Source organism: Eptatretus burgeri, chromosome 3 (genome assembly GCF_056783735.1).
Source record: "Eptatretus burgeri isolate ZD-2024b chromosome 3, Ebu_testis_v1, whole genome shotgun sequence".
In the NCBI taxonomy this organism is placed as follows: domain Eukaryota; kingdom Metazoa; phylum Chordata; class Myxini; order Myxiniformes; family Myxinidae; genus Eptatretus; species Eptatretus burgeri.
Genome location: NC_140963.1, coordinates 35098195 through 35119792, shown reverse-complemented (window position 1 = coordinate 35119792; position 21598 = coordinate 35098195). Strand labels below are relative to the sequence as shown.

Here is a 21598-nt window from a genome sequence, read left to right as displayed (position 1 = left end):
TGTCTCCTCAGAAGAAGGCCGGAGGCATTACGTTTTCGGGTTGGCCATACGTGCATCCGTCCGTTATCGCTTTTCTTTTGTCACCGCGAAAACTTGTGAACCATTGAAGGAATTGAAACTAACCTTGGCACAAGTATAGACAACTACAAAGATCAACCAATTCAATTTTGAGTTCAATATGGCAAAGGTCATGTGTCCTTTGAACAACATTTTTCATGTGACCTTTAATAGAGATCAAACGTAACAGTGGGTTGATATCTAACATGGGATGAGGCATATCCATCGACACATTGTCAAAAAAATTTTTTTAGTTTTTAAGCTGCGTCTTGCTCATGTTTTTGTGCACTGGTATAGTGTTGAGGCTCGTGGAGGAGCTGGAACACAACTAATGGGACATAACAGAATGAAACTCGAACGACACTCGGTAGAGCGCATACCTCTGCCATAATGAACAGTTTACATTTTGTATCCCACTGATGGGCCAGATCTGCATCCAGACTTGAACTAAAATCGAATGTGGCTTGTTCTTGTCACCCACCCAACTCATCCACCAAGTTTTGTCATAACCCGGCCACAACTTTGTGATATCGTGCTACCTATCAATTTTGGCCCGATCTCGCGTTTGTGAATAATCATTTTATAAATTATAATATCCAGATCGTCACCAAAATCTAATCGATTTCTCCTTGTCACACACCCAACCTGTCCACGAAGTTTCGTCCGAATCTGTGCCTAACATTTTGAGATATCCTGTTCACAGACAGATGGGTGAATACATAGCCTCTGACCACCTTTGAAATAGTAAGATTGTTATTACTCGAGGTGTCACTATAATTGCAGGGTATAAAAAAATTTAAAAAAAATTGTAATGTTTTTGTTGTTCCAGGCGCTTGTTGACCCACCTCGACTCGATCAAAACTGCTGATCCAGCCAAGGAAGGTGAGAAGCAAGCCCCCAGCTCTGATGGTGATAAAGTGGCTTACGAACTCTACTTTAATCCACAGGAAGCCAAGTTTCGTGAGCTTTCTACGGTGAGTCTTTGAAGAACTTAAACTGGTACTTAGGCCTTAGTTATTTTATAACTTGGTTTATGGATCCGCCGACGGTATATTTGCCGAAATGAAATATAAATATAAAACGCATTTTTAGCCTTTTATATTTATACATTTTCCGCCGAAGGTGCAAAAGTTTCAAAACCCGAAATGTAAACGTCGGCATTTATTTTCAAAATATAATTTCATGCGCGCGCGTCAAAATGCCGAGTCACCTTTAACCGAACTGCGCAGTCGTCTTCGGTCATGGCGTCTGAGCAGTGGCCAGCGTGGTTCAGATTGACTGTGGTTTCTGGGGCGAAAGTGATTGTTAAGAAGTATGTCAGCGGTATAAATTTGAGTGGTGACTGCATTGGTGATTTAATCACGCAACATCTTGATGACGAATGTTCTGGCCGAATGATTGCATCAATTCAGTGCAGCAGCAGGGATGATTCGCACGCTACTCTCGATCGTGCCGATTTTATTTCCATCGGAATTTGAACACCGCTGTTCGTATTGAGAGATTTCGGTGCCATGTACGTCAAAGTTTCCCTGCGAGATGCTGATATTCAGCCTTCAACGGACCAGAAATCAGCCTTTGATGTGCTCATGGGGATGGGGAGACTGCACGATCAGATGCCCACTGAAAACTAAGCTGGTTATGGCTCTGATTGACCGTTTTGAGAGTGTTGACTCCGAGTAGACACCTTTTTTAATCATATCCAGCACTATGCACTGGTGTGCATGCACACATCTACGACTTGGACAGTAATTTTCTCAGCATTATTTCCATTTGTTTGATTACCCAACAGGTTCCTATAAGAAAAACATGCCAGACTATATTGTAAAAACAACTTTTAATCCTTCTTTATTGTTTTTCACATCAGATGATACACTGACCAATGGCATTCTGCATTTGAATGGTTTTCCATCTTAAATGTTTTCTTAGATCCTCTTGGTCTGGGATTTATATTTATCCCCCCCCCCAACCTACCCTTGTCTTTCCCATGGAACATCTTAAAAAAAAATCATAAAAATATATAATTTCTAAAAATTGAAATTATATTTATATTTATATTTCGACCTACCGACCCGACATTTTAGCTGAAGAACTGTGTTAACCAAGTTATAAAATAACTAAGGCCTTCGTATGTAAATAGAACTCGTGACATTTCTGATCATTTTTTAAAGCCTGAGATTGAAGATGATTCGTAGCTGCTCTGCAGATGTAGTTACAACTACTTTGTTAAACATCCAACAAAATTCCTGCTGATTCTTTTGCAATCATATGTACTGTTAACTTCATGTTCAATTCCTCTCGTGAGTGATTTTTAACTGAATTGTTCATGTGCCTAAATCTAATTGAGTTTCAAGGATATGTCAATGAAGGGAGTAGGAGGGGTTTGGGGTGGAGGTGGTGGGTGAGAGGTGACAAAAGTTAAATTGAACAACATGACAATGAAGGTATATAAACTTCTGGTCCGGGCTCTCCACATGTGCATGGTAAATTTGAGCTCCTCTATCCCACCTAACCAAAGCTGAGTTTTTCTTTTGAACCAAATTTGTCATTCATCAACGTGTTGATATTTTATCCAGTGCAATATTTCATGTGAATTCGTTCGTCATTTTGTGCTCTTCATTTTACATTGTCAAGCCCCAAACAGCCTTTTTCAAGCCCTTTCGCGGATAGAAAGTATGCCCTGCTTTCGCTTTATTCCTGGTTTATTCCTGGTTTATTCCCAGGTATCCTCTTTCTATTTCCTCAACACTATCCTATTTCTGATTTTATTTTCCCCTTCTCATTTCAAAATATATATGTATGTATATATGTATGTATATGTGTATATATGTGTATATATGTGTGTATATGTGTATATATATATATATATATATATATATATATATATATATATATATATATATATATATATATATATATATATATATATATATGTATATATATATATCTTCTTCTGCTTTCGGCTGCTCCCGTTCGGGGTCGCCACAGCGGATCATCCGTATGATCCGCATGGTGATTTGGCACATGTTTTACGCCGGATGCCCTTCCTGACGCAACCCTGGTCGCCTCTTACGACACAGGGATGTGGTACACCTATTTTAACCGGGGTATACACCGGCCCAGTACACTGGTACTCATTTCGCCGACCTCGAAAGGATGACAGGCTGAGTCAACCCCCTGGTGGGTCAATTCAGTGGCCCAACGGGGCTTGAACTCAGGACCTTTTGGATCCCAAGCCGCTGCCCTCACCACTGCGCCAACACCAGGCTCTATATATATATATATATATATATATATATATATATATATATATATATATATATATATATATATATATATATATATATATATATATATATATATATATATATATATATATATATATATATATATATATATATATCTTCTTCTTCTGCTTATATATATATATATATATATATATATATATATATATATATATTTTCTTCTTCTGCTTATATATATATATATATATATATATATCTTCTTCTTCTGCTTATATATATATATATATATATATCTTCTTCTTCTGCTTATATATATATATATATATATATATATATCTTCTTCTTCTGCTTATATATATATATATATATATATATATATATATATATATATATATATATATATATATATATATATATATATATATATATACACACACACACACACACATCACTCCATAACTATTCTCATTTCTATTTAATTTCCTTGTGTTCCTAGTTATACATTCTCTCCCCACCCCACACTTTCTATTATTATCCTACATTAAATATAAATGCTTCTTTAAAAATAGAAAGTTGTGACCTGCAGAACAGAGTTCATGGAACACCCTCCCTTTCTTGGGGAGCTGTATTGGCAACAAAGGGCTGCCTCACATGCTCCTGGAAGTTTACGTTTACTGTTAATAACCCAGCGTTAATTTTAGTCATCCGCACACTTATTGCTAAAACGAATGTAATGAATTTGTTTTCTGTTCCCAGAGATCAGATGTTAAAGTGAAAATAAATGGCAGTGTTAATGATGGTGAATGAAAGTGCCAATCAGGTAAAAAACATTGTTTATACATCTCACTAATTGACATCGTTTAAGCATTGTGATGACAAAAAAGTGATAATCAGTAAAAATGAAAAACAAAACTTTATTTCATGGGGTCCCTGTTTCATTCATGGTCACGAGGTCCCTGTTAATTTAATTTATGACCTACATTTGTTGTAATGAATTATATTTCTAAGGTTTTGTTTATGGAGCCGAATTGGTACATTTCAAGTTTTATTTATTTATTTTTGTTAAGAACTACATTTTGTTGGGAGCAATTAACCCTCTAAATGTCACTCTGGATCTTCCCCTGAGTTTATGCGATCTCATGATCAACAACGTTGCAGGAACGTCAGCCTGCAGCATGTTAAGTCTCTCTCTCTTTATCTGGAATTCATTCTCATTGGCAAAGATGTGTAGATCGAATGGGCCTCCGACTCTACTCGCTGCAACGTACAGCTGTCTGTGTAAAAACACTGATGGTAAGGAGGATTACACTACCACAGGTTCTCACCCTGGCTTGTGTTGACAGTCATCACAAAGGCCGGCCTGACGAGAAAATGTTGTCGGCGGATTTGGAAAGGAAGATCCATGTTAGAAGGAGAAAGAAGAATTATAGGATTGAGTAGAATGGACCCGGCACACTCACCACTGAGCATCCACGCCTCAAGAAAACGATCAGTGACCTTGATTAAGATGTAATGTGTTCCGTTACAGTGGCCATTGCGAGGATTGAGATTTCACAACAGCATGATGGGAGTGTTAACCTTCAGTGACATCTCATGTGGTGGAACCACTTGAAAGATTGATGGAGTTGAGAAACTCAGGTGGATAAAGGACAGATAGGTTTTGATTCGACACTTTTGACGATGAAGATGTCACCCGGCAGGCGGTCGGTGATCTTACTGTTGAGATCAACCATGTTGCTCAATGTGGTTAAAATCGCACGTGAAGCCAACCACTCAATTTTTATGATTGGACCATTCATCAAGTTTGGCATACACATGGTTGATGACATCATCTTGCAAGTTCACACAAAGAGCAGGTGGGAACACAATTATGTCTTCATAAAGGTTACACTCCACAGAAGGTAGGCTCGATGCTCGATCATGCTTGAGTAGTTTTCGACTTCCTTCATCCGCATCAAGTTGAATGAGCACGCGTATATTTGTTCTTCAAGTTGGCATCGTGTAATGTCGCCACAACGGAGTTTTTCATGCAGGTGTTGACGATGTTTTGTCACCTCCCTCTTCGAACCACTGGAACAATTTGACGATCAGTACACCACTTCTTATTGAGTCTTTAATAATACACCGCTTTAATTCAGTAAGTTTGAAGTCTCGACGAAGAGATTGCAGTGTTATGAGTGCAGTTATGATATTTTTATTAATGTAACATTATTACCTCTGCCAACAAAGGTAAAGGAGGTTGTTTTCACCCCTTTCTGTCTTTGCTTGTTTGATGGTTTTCTTTCTTCTTCTTCTTCTTTTTGGGACTATACTCTGTGCAGAGTGTTGGTGCTGTTTAAGCAGTCTCCTTGGCCATTGGGCACAATCCTGGACGGGTCGCCACTCCGCCACAGGATACCAGCATGCTGGCACTCATTTTGCCGACCTCGGAAGGATGACAGGCCGAGTTAACCCCATCTAGTATTAATTCAACAGCTGAGCGGGATTTGAACTCAGGACCTTAGGATCCAAAGCCCACCACCCGAAGCCAACACCAGGCATCAGTTTGTCTGTGTACAGGATATCTCAAAAAGTTGTGGACGGATCCAGATGAAATTTTGTGGACAGGTTCGATGTGTGGCAAGGACAAACTGATTACATTTTGCTGAAGATCTGGATCTGACTATTTGAAGTTTTAAAAGTGATTTTTCACCATTGAGAGATGGGGTGAAAAGCTATATATAGCATGATATCTCAAAAAGTTGTGGAAGGATTTGGATGAAACTTGGTGGATCGGTTGGGTGTGTGGAAAGGAGGAATTGATTCAATTTTGGTGAAGATGGGAGAATTATTTAATGTTTAAAGTGATTCTTCACCATTGAGAGATAGGGCTCAAAAACGATATATAGCACGATATCTCAAAAATGTATTTGGCCCGATATGTTCTCGTGGATCGGGCATTACTTAGCAGAGGTATGCGCTCAACCAAGTGCCCTTCTAGTTGTTATTGTTGTTATTATTAAAACTCGATTGCTGCATTAACAAATCTCAGCTAATTTGTTAATCCCACGATATAACACTTAACCTCTCCGAGGGGGAAAAAACACACCTTGGCAGGAAGTCTGGAACACTGCATCGATTGCTCCAGAAAACTATAAGGGTACTCGGTGGAGCGCATACCTCCGCTACATAATGCCTGATCCACGAGACATATTGGGCCCAATACATTTTTGAAATATCATGCTATCTAATTAATTATTTATGGCCCTATCTCTCAATGGTGAAGAATCGCTTAAAAAATCCTCATCAGATTTGGATCTTCACCAAAACTGAATCGATTCTTCCTTGTCACACACCAAACCTGTTGACCAAATTTCATTCAGATCCGTCTCCAACTTTTTGAGATATCCTGCACACAGACAGACAGACAGGAGTGAAAACATAACAGCCTTCACCTTCAGTGTCGGAGGTAAAAAATAACTGGGAGCTGCTTGAAGGCGAGGCCTAAGGAATGAAGCCGAAGGCCTATGTGTACGATGTTGTTGGAAGGCCCGTGATGCCTATCCTTTCAACATTTGATTATCATTTTAACAAACGTGTTGTTTTACTGAACAGAAAATGCAAAGGCAGGGCATGGCAATTGTGAGTATGACAGGTTTTTAACAATGTGTTCGGCCTCAACTGCATGGAAATATAAATGGTGTTTGGAGTCGGCCTTCCTTGACTGCAATGACGTAGCGTCACAGACAGATACTGCTGCTACTTTAATATTCAGGTTTAAAAAAAAAAATCATTTTAAGTGTGCATTTCGACCCTTTTATCTCTTTCACAAATGCCACGTGTGCTCTCTTCTCCATCACGATATGTCTTCTTCAAAAGGATTATTTTTCTGAGGTTTTTGTCTGCTCTGCGCCTCATTCACAAACCCCACCCGGCCTTCTCACCACCATTTATACAGCTCAGGTATGGGAGCTTGCACCGGAACAGCATGTCGCTGCTTCCACTTTCCACAGGTACTCCATGGACTTCCGTCTGGCCATCCCCATCTCCTTGAGATGCTGATCAACTTGTTGCAACCACGAGGCACGTGGACGGCCCATTGGCCGCTTCCACTCACGAGGCTCCCTCACTGAGAGAATCTGGTGAGCAGGATCAGCGTCAGGAAAAGGAGCCACATGTCCACACAGCCGCAGCTGACGCTCACAGACGATGCAGGAAACAAATCTCATTTGAGTCTCTTTCAGCAACCGCTCGTTGGGCACACAGTCCGACCTGCGATAGCCAAGGATTGTCTGAAGAGCCCTGGTACCAAAAGGAATGAAGTCTCCATCTCAGATCCCTGGCGAGAGTCCAAGTCTCACATCCATAGAGCAAGACTGGAACCACCAAGGACCTCAAGACTCGGACTTTCGTCCTGCACAGGTACCGACAGCGCCACACCCCCATGAGCCAGTGAATCCATGACTCCCCAGGCCCGACCCAGACGTCTATTGACCTCTCGCTCACAGCCAGCAGAGACGTGAATGTCACTGTCAAGGTAAGTGAATCTCTCCGTGACCTCAACATTCTCACTACAAAAGGATACAGACAAGATCGCAGCATCCAAGATGTCATTAAAAGCCTGGATCTTAGTTTTGACCTAGGAAACCCATAATCACAGCGGCTCTGACTCCTCATTCAGCACCTCGAGGGCTCCCAAAACGACATCCAGAGTCTCTGCAAAGATGACTGCAGCATCTGCGAAATCAAGGTCAGCGATCTTGACATTCTCAAACGATGCACCGTAGCTAGATCTCTCCGACATCATCCCCAGAATCCAGTCCATACAAGTACTGAAAAGTGTTGGGGCAAGTACACACCCCTGACAAACTCCAGTAGCAACTGGAAATTTATCAGAGATGGTATCACCACATCTCTCAGCACTCCACCAGAGTACAGTTCAAACATCAGATTGATCAGTTTTGGTGGCACCCCACAAAGACCAAGAGTCCTCAAGAGGACATCCCGATTCACTGAATTCACTGAAACGCTTTACAGAGATCAACATAGGCTACAAGTTGCCCCTGCCAAAACTCTCGTTTGCATTCGGTGAGGACCCGAAGAGCAAGGATATGGTCAATCGTTGACCTCTTTGGTGTAAAGCCTGAGTGCTCTGGGTGCTGATGCTCAAGTCGATGGTGGCAAACCCTATTAGTAATTATCCGAGCAAAGACCTTGCCTGGTGCTGAGAGCAGCATCACCCTCGGGAGTTGTTGCAGTCCTGGTGATCACCCTTCCCTTTCCAGCGAGAGACAACATGGCCCCTCTTCCAGTCAGTTGGAATGATGCCTGTATTCCAGCCAGAGCGCAGAACTGCATGCCAGGACATGAGTGCAACATTCCCACCAGTCTTGAAGTTCAGCCTGGATGCCACAGTTCCCAGGAGCTTTACCCATTTCAACCAGTTCACCGCAGCCTTGTGTTTCCACAAATGAAGGTGGATCACAGGGTCAGTAACAACCCTGACATCCAACTCAACAGCTGGTTGATCAACCTTGTGCAGCCTATTAAAGTAACCAGCCCACAGGGTCTTCGTTTCGGACTCCTCTGTCAAGGACCCACCACCCTCCACTCCAACTGCAGGACACCGAGGGACAGGCTTGGAGGAATGCAATGCGCGAATTCCTCTGTAAGCAGGAAGAGAATCACTTGACCACAGGTGATGCACTCTACCCTCTCACAAATTCCTCACATTTCGGCCTCCTTGTCCACCCTCGACACGCATCCAGTTTTACGCCTCAACTCCCTGAACATCTCAGCTCTGCTATTAAGCCTGGCCCTGTGACTGGTTAATGGTATCCAGTGTCCCTTGAGAGACAAAATTCTTCTTCGCCCTACAGTGAGTTCCAAGAAGTCCACCGGCAACATCAAGGATGGTGGTCTTGAAACCACTCCACAACTCCAGGGTTTTCCCTGGGTTTTAAAATGACTTGGGTAAAACTGCCAACGTATAATTTTGCGGCCCGCGGTAGCCATGATTAGTGGGTTCGGGGGGGGGGGGAGAGAGTGGGGTCTCCCCCCTATCTGGGGGTGGGGTCTGGGGGTTCTCCAATTTTAGATGCTCGTAGGTGCATTCTGGGGCATTCTGAGCATGCAAGTAGAGACACAAATTCGTATCTTGGCATCATCAATTTTGTAAAAACAATTCTCACTTACAACATATCTTATATTTATCATGTATGTATCTTCACCATAAATATTTGGGCTTTTTTTTTTAATCTTTTTTTGTTTAATTTTTATTTTAAATTTTAAAAGCAGTTGGGCAGCCAGAAATTGACTTAGGCAGCCACCCAAATGAGCCCTATCGGTGGAAAACACTGAACTCTTCAGGATTCCCCAAAGCACCCAGACCCCCCCCCCCCACATCCCCACTCGGCCTCCTCACAAACTTCTCAGCTACCTGCTCATCGTTGAGCTTGCCAACATCCAGCCTCGACTGGGATGGTACTATTCTCCCGGATTTAAGCTGCAATTTTAGAGTTGCTACAACAAGCCTGTGGTCAGTATTGAGGAACTGAGCACTCCGGTTGACCCTGCAGTTCTGGATGATCCTCGAGCAACAATCAGCGGGCACATAGTCAATCTCCTTTGCCACACCGCCAGCGTTGGAATACCAAGTCCAGCGATGAGCCTGTGGACATTAAAACCATGATTCAGCCGCTCAAAGTCCATGACTTCTTGCAAAGTCAAGGAACTTGGTGCTTATGCTTCATAGTTCCAGAGCCATTGGGACCAACACATGTCTCAAATCCATCCCTATCAGTTCCAGGTGATGCATTGAAATCCTCCAAGACTCGAAGAGTATCTCGCCTGGGGCACTGATCAACCACAGACTCGAGCCTGGCATAGAATGCATCCTTCACGGTGAGATCACTCGCCTCAATCGGAGCATATATACAGAGACCAGGGAAATGACACCCAAGGAGTGACAAATCCTGAATCTTGTACGCTCATTGACCGGTGTTACCTCAATTATTATTGGAGTCGCTTTATTGGACACAGTTACAGCAACTCCTTGGGCATGGTAACCATCAGAGCAACCAGACTAATAGTTGGTGTAACCACCCGCCATGATCTCGCCACGATCCGGTCTCCGAACTTCAGAGAGTGCTGCAATACCGATGTTCAAATGCTTGAGCTCAGGTGATAACAGAGACAGGTGACCATCCTCTCTTCGGGATGGGACAATCCAGGCACCCACCCGAAGGGACGGCCTCAGGTTAACCCAAGGACACTGTAGTCTGGTGGACTACACCTCAGCACCACTCTGCCACACACCACCGCAATCTGACCCTGGAAATTTACCCCGTGCTTTTCCTCCTATCAAGGAATAGGGGTCCCGAATGCTTTTCCACAATCCCGTCATCTGGTGAGATGCCCTGCGAAGGGCAGCAGCACAAGAGGTACGTCCATGGACTGGGTTTTCAGTTTTCTTTGCATTTGTGGGTTTTTCAGAATGAAGTGTTTTACGGTGGCAGGAGTGCAAATCCTGCCACAAACCTCCTAAAACATATATATATATATATATATATATATATTAAAAAGGGTCACCCAACTGCAGGAGGATGTCTACAGACACAATTGGGCACTAGAAATGGATGGCCGTTGGCTCACATAGAGCTCCTCCGCCCTTTGACAGGTTTTGCATTTAATCCTGCGAGGTGTCCATATCCATGCACCCTCCTCACCAGAAAACCTGGTCGGGGGAGACAGTTTAGTCACTGAAAACCCAACCATGAAACAGATTGGTTCAGGTTTACATGGTACCTGTAGCAAGCCACAGATCTAATATGGCCTGACCCGACAATATTCTCAGTCATCTCCGTGTGTTTTACAGTTATTCACATCTTCCTTCCTGTGATCTTTCTCTCTATCTGCTAGTTGCAAGGCCGGATTTACCATGTGGGGGGCCGTGGGCACAATGATTGTGGGGGGCCCCCAAAGTTGGAGATTAATCAACAACTTAAATTATAACTGCTTTTTAATCAACAACTGAACTTGTATCTATAGATTTGGCAGATCCTGATCAGGAATGATGGCTAGTTGGGAATATTGAACCAGGTAAAGCATCCACCCTACCCCCTCAAAGCTTAATTTCCCCCCCTTTCTGTAGCCCTCCTCACTCCACCCTCTCAATGCTTGAGTACTGGAGTACTATACCTTCCCCCACATTCCAAACACTCAGCCCTTCCCCCACATTCCACACACTCAGCCCTTCCCCCACATTCCACACACTCAGCCCTTCCCCCACATTCCACACACTCAGCCCTTCCCCCACATTCCACACACTCAGCCCTTCCCCCACATTCCACACACTCAGCCCTTCCCCCACATTCCACACACTCAGCCCTTCCCCCACATTCCACACACTCAGCCCTTCCCCCACATTCCACACACTCAGCCCTTCCCCCACATTCCACACACTCAGCCCTTCCCCCACATTCCACACACTCAGCCCTTCCCCCACATTCCACACACTCAGCCCTTCCCCCACATTCCACACACTCAGCCCTTCCCCACATTCCACACACTCAGCCCTTCCCCACATTCCACACACTCAGCCCTTCCCCCACATTCCACACACTCAGCCCTTCCCCCACATTCCACACACTCAGCCCTTCCCCACATTCCACACACTCAGCCCTTCCCCACATTCCACACACTCAGCCCTTCCCCACATTCCACACACTCAGCCCTTCCCCACATTCCACACACTCAGCCCTTCCCCCACATTCCACACACTCAGCCCTTCCCCCACATTCCACACACTCAGCCCTTCCCCCACATTCCACACACTCAGCCCTTCCCCCACATTCCACACACTCAGCCCTTCCCCCACATTCCACACACTCAGCCCTTCCCCCACATTCCACACACTCAGCCCTTCCCCCACATTCCACACACTCAGCCCTTCCCCCACATTCCACACACTCAGCCCTTCCCCCACATTCCACACACTCAGCCCTTCCCCCACATTCCACACACTCAGCCCTTCCCCCACATTCCACACACTCAGCCCTTCCCCCACATTCCACACACTCAGCCCTTCCCCCACATTCCACACACTCAGCCCTTCCCCCACATTCCACACACTCAGCCCTTCCCCCACATTCCACACACTCAGCCCTTCCCCCACATTCCACACACTCAGCCCTTCCCCCACATTCCACACACTCAGCCCTTCCCCCACATTCCACACACTCAGCCCTTCCCCCACATTCCACACACTCAGCCCTTCCCCCACATTCCACACACTCAGCCCTTCCCCCACATTCCACACACTCAGCCCTTCCCCCACGTTACACACACTCACTCGAACCTTCCCCCACGTTCCACACACTCACTCGAACCTTCCCCCACGTTCCACACACTCACTCGAACCTTCCCCCCCGTTCCACACACTCACTCGAACCTTCCCCCACGTGCCACACACTCACTCGAACCTTCCCCCACTTTCCACACACTCACTCACTCAAACCTTCCCCCACGTTCCACACACTCACACAAACATTCCTTTTTTACATCAAGAACTCAATTTCTCTTTGCCCTTGTACTGACTTTACATCCCCCAACCCCAAGCAGTACGTACCTCTGGCTGCGATTTCCCCTCCACTTCCATATTTTGGTCAACTGGGTTTTGTACCGTCCTAACAATGATGACTCCATCTATATATTTCTCAGACAACAGGAACAAACTTTTAACCACTGATCCTAACTCTCTCTTCCTCAAATGTGGTGGTTTCAATTATCACCATGCAACTTGGCTGAGTGTTGGTACCTCACTCTCCAGTCATGGCACTTCAGCAAATGACTTTTTTGACTCTATGGGACCGACTCGATCTGTAAGCTTTCCAATCCGGATTTCTCCCAATGGCAAATGGTCCCTTCTGGACTTTGTGATGACTAACTTTCATGTAAATGTCTCCTGCATTTCCTCTGCTACATTTGGTGCATCTGATAATATTATTGTGAAAGTAAACATCTTTCTGCCTGTTCTCAGAGTGCTGCCTTAACACTGGTGCGTCTGGCATTTCATTCATATCAAGCAGATTGGCAGGGACTGCAAGCAGCCATCTCTTTTCCAGATTGGTCTCCCATATCTACTGCCCCTGATGTTAACTCAGCCTGGGAATTCTTCCACAGAAATCTCTCTGTATCTCCATCTCTATCTCTTTACAGATTAGTCACATTTCACCTTCAATTATATCCGACCCTTCTTCCTGTCCATGTTGCACTCAATCCTGTGGCGAGGCAGTTGCTCTGAAACAACTTGTCTTCTCTTCCTGGAAGGCAATCTCCGTGCATTCCAAAAAGTCTGCAACAAGTGTGTGTCCTCAGGAGTTTTGTGTGTCTTGAAGAAGGTTGTTCTCCAACCTCAAGAATGAACTTTCAGACTTGTTTCCCTTCTCTAAAACCTGCTGGTGCTTTAAGTCTGGCTCTGGAGTATGCTCCCCTTCCACCCCTTCCTTCTCTTCAAATGGCACCACAGCTGATTTGGCTCTTGAGAAGGCTGAATGCCTTAATTCTGTGTTTGCTTCCAAATCTTGTGTCCCTGCGCCCCTACTCTCTCAGTAACCAAATGCTCCTGTACTTTCTTTTGCACCTGAGAAGGTAGAGTGGGTTCTTTCAACCCTCGACTCTGACTCTGTTACTGGACCGGATGGCATCAGCTCATGTGTTCCAAAAGCCTGCTCTGCTGCTGTTGTGTATCCATCTCTGCCATTTTCACCCTATCATTTGTGCTCAGTCATCTTCCATGTCCTTGGAAATCAGCCAGCATCATTGCATGACATAAAAAGGAGCAAAAAAGGATCCCCCTCAATGACTGACCTATCAGCTTACTTACAATCATCAGCAAGGTCTTGGAATCCATAATCAGTTGAATTGATATCCCTGTGTTTCTCCAACAACTGAATCTCAGATCACCAATTTGGTTTCAGACCAAGTCACTCCACCTTGGATTGCTGTTTATACTCTCCCAACAATGGATGGAGGCTCTCAATGTCAGACCTGTGATGAGGGCCGTCTCTCTGGGCATATCTCGTGCTTTTAATAGTCTGGCATGCCACCTTGCTCTCCAAACTGTCTGCATATGGGATCCAAGGCCAACTCCACACATGGCTTTCTCTCTTCCTCTACTCTCTTGTAGCCAACGTGTGGCACTCAATGGATTCCTTTCAGCTCATCCTCTGCCATCGCATCCCTCATCCTTCAGATAGGTGGGCTGCAACCTCTCCCCTCTTCAGACCTTGACAAAAGCACAAGATGGTCAAACACTTGGAATATGTCTTTCAATCATGCAAATCTCACACTCACTATTTCTCTCCAAGAGGACCGTCTGGCAAACCCTCCTATCTGCTTTGTTTACAGTCTTCTTGAGGAAGTTGTCATTCAAACTACTGGGTCTCACTATCAGCTGTGATCTTTCTTGGACAAACCACCTTTTTAAGTTGGCTTCTGAAGACAGCTGCCGAATGGGCATCCTCCATTGTACAAAATCCTTATTTGGCATACCTGAACTCCTGTCCACTTACAAGGATTTGATCTGCAGCTTAATGGAATCTGGCTTTCCCTTCTGGACTGGCTCCCCTGCTTCACATCTTGCTCAGTTTGATGATGTGGAAATCAAGGCCTCAAGATCATTGGAATCTTCCACGATAAAGTTGGGTCTATAGGCCTATCACTTCGCCATTGCAGACAGGTTGGTAGTCTCTGTCTTCTCCCACCTCCGTTCTGGTCTTGCACCCTCTGCTCTTTCAGTGCTTCCCCCCCCCCCTTCTTCCACCCCCTCCCCTGGTTTGTGCAGGGCTCACATGGTCCACTATCAATCTCCTTTTGGTGAAGCTACCTAGATCCAGGATCACTGCTCACCTCCACTCATTTGTTCCTCTTTATTTTTTTCTCCCATTTATGGAACCAAGACTTTCCTCCAGGTCTTCAAGACAGCTGTTCACTACCATCTGATTGTTTCCAATCCAAAACCATGATGGTTTTTTTACCCTCATTAACCCCACCCACATCCCTCCTAATTTTTGTTTTTCCTCCTTGAAGTTTCCTTCTCCATGCATGCGTGATTTGCATCCTGCTTTTGACTGTATACAAAGAAATTGGAGGTTTGCTTCTTCTCCCAGCATGTATGCAGAATTAAAATATTAACTTTTATCAGATGTAGCATAATGAGAAACATTGGCTGAAGGTGTGGCTGTTCTGCTGATGCAATGCTCTCTGTAACTTAGGGCAGGAATTTGGAACTTAAAGAAGACTGGGATCTTTAAAGTCCACCAAGTAATGTTGGTGGATGGGATGCCCATTTTAACGTCAATCCGAAGGATGGCACACACATTGATGAATCGCACTTCCTGTGAAACACCAGGATAACAGTTTATAGTTGGGGCTTAACCCAGGCTTAGCGGTGAGAGTGCATACCTTTCAGCCATCTTGCCAGCTACTGCTTTGGTATCCTTATTATAAATAAATAAATAACCCTGCAAATGTGGATCCGGTTTCATGCTTTGATTAATTTCTTTAATCTGTTACGAGTTTTAATTAGCAATGTTGCTTCCATTGTGCACCACTGTCCTGATTAATGAATCAATGCTAGGTAACCATGACTATTTTCCAGTTCCTGTGTGAAATGGTACGATTTCTGACAGGCCAGAGCAGGATTAATCTGGCCCGATTAAAAAATACAACCGGCTGAATTGATTAACTCAACAGCACTGATGATGTATCCGTTGCAAGACACTGGGTTCGCTTCAGCGGTTAAATTATCCTCGCGCAAATTAGTGCAGACGCGCACAACAATGGTTTTCAAATTGTGAGGAGCTTATGGCACCAGTCGTGGGCAGATCTCTGGGGTGGCCCCAGAACGAGGTGGGAGGTTGTGGAATTTTAAATGCTGTCATTTTTAAGTGAAATAGTTTAATTTTAAATGTATGGTTGAGTCAGAAGTGCCCCCACTTGCGTGGGTCTTCCGCCACATGGAAGATACTCGTGCACCTCTTTATAGATAATCTTTTTATACCGACAAAAATGTCACGAGTCAATTAATACCTGTTTAACTAGTCATATTTATATGTGCTTGTTGATGTTCAGTGTTGCTTATATTGGAATATTATTGTCTATGTTCCAGGAAATTAGCAAAATTTTCCGAAATGGTCATGAGAACCTCGAATGGGAAGCTAGTCTCACTACCGAAGCCACTTGATGCTCATAAGAATGCATTTCCAGTTCTCCGTGACATTTCAATTGCAGGCATGAAGAATGCCAATGGCGGTTATGTATTCACCCCTGTCTAGTCCTGGATCCAGCTTAAAGTGTCGCAAAAAAGTTGATGTGCAGGGATTTTCAAATAGTTTTTGCAATCTATGAACATAAAATGTCAAAATTATTTTGGTTAGACATTTGCACGATGGGACATTTTCAAGATGGCAGCCATTTTGGAAAAAGGCTGTTTCCAACACTCAAATCACCAAAATTTCAACATTTTATTGTATGAAAAGGCCTGATTAAGTGATATTTTGCCTTTTCAAGCTGCAGGACAAAGGGAATGCATAAATGATTAGATTCTCACATTATGCAATTTCCAATATGACCGCCGCCAGTTCAGCAATGTGATGGTTTAACCAAACCGGTGCTTAAGAATGCAACAATAATTTGATTTAACAATTTTCAATTGAATTATTTTTGTACAGATCTATTTGTATTGTTATCTCTACAGAGAAGTTGTTCTCATCTTGAACTTTTCAATGTCTTTTATGTATTATCACATGAAGTAGAACATTTGCAAAATACACAACAATTGAGGTTTGCCTTTCTACATTTACACCGTTTGGTTTTACAGTGTTTACAGCCGCAAACAGTTAGTAGGACATCTGGAAGTGGTTTTAGGTGTTTTGATGGTACAAGTACTCCATCAGATTCCTCCCAGCCATAGTCAGTAGGCTCAAGCGAAACTCTCTGGTCCAAAAGAGTAACAGCTTCACGAACAACAAGGAATGTTCTTTGTATACGTCCCTCTATGACACTGGATGTTGGTGGAAGAGTTGCCAGTGATTTATTTAGGTTTTTGTGATAGTCTTCATATCGAAGTTCATCAAACGTGTCAACTTGTGCCTAAGTTGACCAGACCTTAACAAGATATTTCTCGAGATTCTGTACATCAGTATCAGAAAGGTTATCTGTCTCGCCAAAGTCGGTTCGGAATGACACCGGACCAGCAGCCAATGCTCCATGCTTCATGCCTATCTTGCTGAGAGCATCATTCCCACCAGGCTCAGTGAGCTTTGACTAACACACGACTTAAATCAGGGCCAATTCTTTTCTGGAGAGTATGGAGTGGTAGTAATCGTTGTTTCTCGCCAGTTCTGAACTGTATCCAAAGTTCTGACAGCCCGTTAGATTTGAATGTCTCAATATACCGCAGCATGATGGCGATGACATCTGTCATTCGAAAGCAGGACCACCCTCTTAGTGTTGTGCTGAGCTGCCCAGTTAACATGTGGTGCAAGCCGATAATCTGCCTCCTCAATTGAATTCTTCAGTTCCATGAGGGAATGGGCTTCTCCGTTTGTAAACCTCGGAGCTGGAAGAACCTGACCATTCACTATAACCCCACTCACTACAAGTGGTGTACTAGTCTGTGCTGAATACATCTTGGCTTCAGTGATGGCGAGGCTCTGTAGATTCTGTTTGTTAGTTGACGATGCTCAAAATTTCTCCAACTGGACAGGCACTGGTGTTTCTGAGCAGATTGATACCAAGTCCATGCTTCCCGAGGACGATGCCCTTCGGATTATTTCTGACTCTTTGGTTGATTTATCTAAGTAACTGTCTAAGACGATGTGGATTTCTTGAGTAGAACATACAGACTGTGCCTTTCGGAAGATGGTCTTTATTGACTGGCCAAATGTTTTCTGTGTTGTCATCTTTATCATACGTATTTGTGACATGAAGTCGACAAGTACAGTTGTTTTAGAGCAGGATACAGGTTCAAATAAACAGTCCTCTGTTGAGAGATTCTTCTCCAGTTCTACTATAAGAATGTGCTTTGCTGGCTTCTTTGGAACTCCACCATCAAATAATGGGCTTGTCTGTAGTAGATCATGAGATAATATATCCTTCATGGTCTCTCCACGTTGTCTGGCTATCTCAAGTCTGTTTTGTGCTAAGCCAAGTTCTTTTGTTGTCACTGGTACAGTTCTAGTTTGTTTACTTGGTCCCTTATAGAAGTTGAAATTCGGTAGGTTAACTCAAGATATTCTATCTCCCAGTTTCTTCTCTTTGGTGATGTATCTCTCCTGGCGAAATGATTTATAAGCGTCTTCTCCGTGATCCATTACATTGAGAAGCCGTTCTTTTACACGTTCAGCAACACTGTACATTGTGACAAGGTTGTGAAGGCCTACGTTTTGAGTGATATCGAAGGGATTGCCCTCGGTTTCTAGGAACTGAAGTAACCGAGTGACATTTTGGTCAAACAGTTCCGACTTTCTCCCAGGCAGTTCATGGTGGTAGGTCTCCATATGCTCCATCACTTTAGCATTTGTCAGTTCACGGAAGGTTGTTGCTTATGTCGAGGACCTCGTGATAGATAAGTTGCCATTCAGTCACATACTCGCTTCTCCTGGTCTGCCCTATGATTCCCTTAGAGCTTTTCTGTGATCTTTGGATAGACTGCTCAAGTTTCATATCTGGAGCAACTGCATTGAACTGTCCATCCTTCTCTTTTACCACAAAGTGACTGTCACATAACCTTTGATACAGGTACGGACAGTCTAACTCTAGTCTTTTCACTTTCTCAATATACCACGAGCCATAACGCAGATAGTTCACACAGTCAAATTCCCGAAATAGTTTCATTAGTGATTGCATAGTTTGGACATGAAGATGCCAGTTACCATCACGATCAGATGCCACAAGGTTCTTTATGAGGCCAACCATCTCTAGAAAGATACACCAGTACTGGCACAGCTCTGACCTTGCAGACGCAGACTTCTTGAACTCCGGATAGGACTGCTGTAGCGTTTGCCCTTGGTCCATCACATCTTGGAGACGTTGTGATGCATCTGCACTATTTTTTGCTTTTAGTGCCTCCACCAAATCGGTAACACCACTGAGTACGTCACCATAGTCATTCCTTTCAGTAGATTTCCAGAATGCTTTCCAGATCAGGGATTCGACTACTTCTGACACAATGAGCATACCTTGGAAAGCACGTACATAATGCTTCCCCTTGAGAACAGCATCAAGTGTCTTAATGCCAAATATCTCGCATTCGATCAGAGCATCGTCCATGCCACTACCGGTTATGTATCTTCCTGCACAACGAAGGGCTAGTTTAGTCATGTGGAACATCCCCATCATCGGATACAAATCTCCAAAGTCATCTGGGTTGCTCAGGACAATGTCTACTACAATTTGAAACACACCCTCATCACATACTATTGGCAGGACTGGTTGTATAAGTTGCTCTCTGACACTCTGGAAGTTTCTCAAGGCAGTGTATACTGTGGCGTAATCTGTCACTGGGTGAGGAATGCCTGGAAGAAAGCCAACCTTCTTTAGGGGTATGTGGCTCTGAGATATTAGAGCATGGAAGGCTCCCCAGCATGGCAGGTCACTTGCTTTGTCTGGTTGTCCACACCTTACAAAGGATATGAAGAATTCTCTATTTTCTGCACTTTGTAATGCTGTATCTGAAAGAGGCAGTCCGTCGTCCTCAGCTACTTTAAAGTCATCAGGTAGACCAGGTCTTGTGATTGGTTTTGGATGAAACTTCAGTTATTGACACGGTAGCTTTATTTTCAACTTGCAGCTACGTCTTTCTAAGCCTGTAGTAGATACATCTGGCTTTCCTACAGGAGTGCTGGAGACGTCTTGGAATAGGACCATTGCCGTGTCATGCGTGCTGGACTTTCCAGAGAGTGAGGAGCTGTCCTCAAAATCAAAGTTATCGAAGCCGCTAATGGTAAAGCCACTACTGCAGAAGTGACTGGGAATTGGCATGCTGGTCCTTTCACATGACTTTATGGCATATGATGAGAGTAGATTTCTGCTCCTGGTAAGATCAGTGTAGCGAGTTGACAGACCGAGACGATTGAACGATGTAATCAGTTCTATGCTTTTACATTTATCATAGAAACTGTGGGCTGTTATCATGTGTAGAGGTGTTTTTCTTTGCCCATGGAACATTTCATAGTATATTATCTGGAACAGGCTGTAAAGTTTAACTGTGTGTCGGCTTTGAGCAGGTTTGTTATCATTACAATCAGCGTCAGTCTCATCGTCATCTTTCTCAATATCTACTTGGTGAACTTGTAGGAGATGAGACTTGTTAATTTTGAATAGTGATGAGAAAAATGTGAGTAGAACATCAGGCATTTTAGTGTTTTCCCATGATAGTCAGAGTTTGGTGGCATCACAAAATTTGTCCTGGAGATTGAAGTCAATGTTCTGCATGGCCCGTCTGATGATATCACCAACTTCTTTATATTAACAGCATCATGAGATCTGATTTTTGCTGCCAGTTGTTCTGTGCTAAGTTGAGAAGAGAATACCAGCATTGGTTCGTTCTTTATTTTGGATTCACAGAAGGTTATTGTCTCCTGGTACGTCTTGACCAAGAAACCTTTTATTTCATCGTTGTATAGGTTTACCTCATCGTCAAAACTTATCATCAGTTCCTTGATATCCGTAAGAGTGAATCCATAGCCTGCCTCAAAAAGAGGGTCTAAGATATCTTTCGCCCTTTTGAATAATTCGAATTTCTTTGATGGTGGCCTTTGTCGATCATGTTGTGAGATTTCTCTCTGGTACTTTGCTATGTATGCTTTCATACATTTGCCATGAGCAAAAATGTCGGCGGCAAAGATGTTCTGGTCACTGTCTAGATCTGCGATCCGTTTGAAAACAGTGTCTTTATAGTAAACTGCAGCAGCCAAGAAATTGTTTACCCTCTTTTCCTCACATATCCTGAACTTCTTCCTGACTTTTGTGCCTTTCTCTGTTGTGATTGAACCACAGACTATGCAAGGAAGTTCTTGGTTAGATAATCTGGCATCACTTGCTGATGGATGTGCAGTTGAGGATGATCTCTTAGCTCGTTTTGTAACTGGTGAGTTAGGATCTGATGTACCACTCTCTTCTTCCTCACTAGTATTACCATCGTCGGTTGCACTACGTATTCGATCTAATGTCTTCTTAAGAGTGTAACTTTTATAACGGTCATTGTCCATGTGATAATAGAATTTCTCATTTTCTGGGATTAACTTCAGCCGATT

The 21598-nt window shown here is 43.6% G+C and overlaps 1 protein-coding gene across 1 annotated transcript in view; it reads left to right on the top strand.

Moving 5' to 3' along the window:
- DCTN2 (dynactin subunit 2) overlaps nucleotides 1-21598 on the top strand; it is a 101489-nt gene that overhangs the window by 49922 nt on the left and 29969 nt on the right. The window contains exon 7 of the mRNA XM_085872899.1: nucleotides 887-1031. Coding sequence (XP_085729025.1) covers nucleotides 887-1031 — 145 coding nt within the window. The remainder of the gene's footprint in view (nucleotides 1-886; nucleotides 1032-21598) is intronic.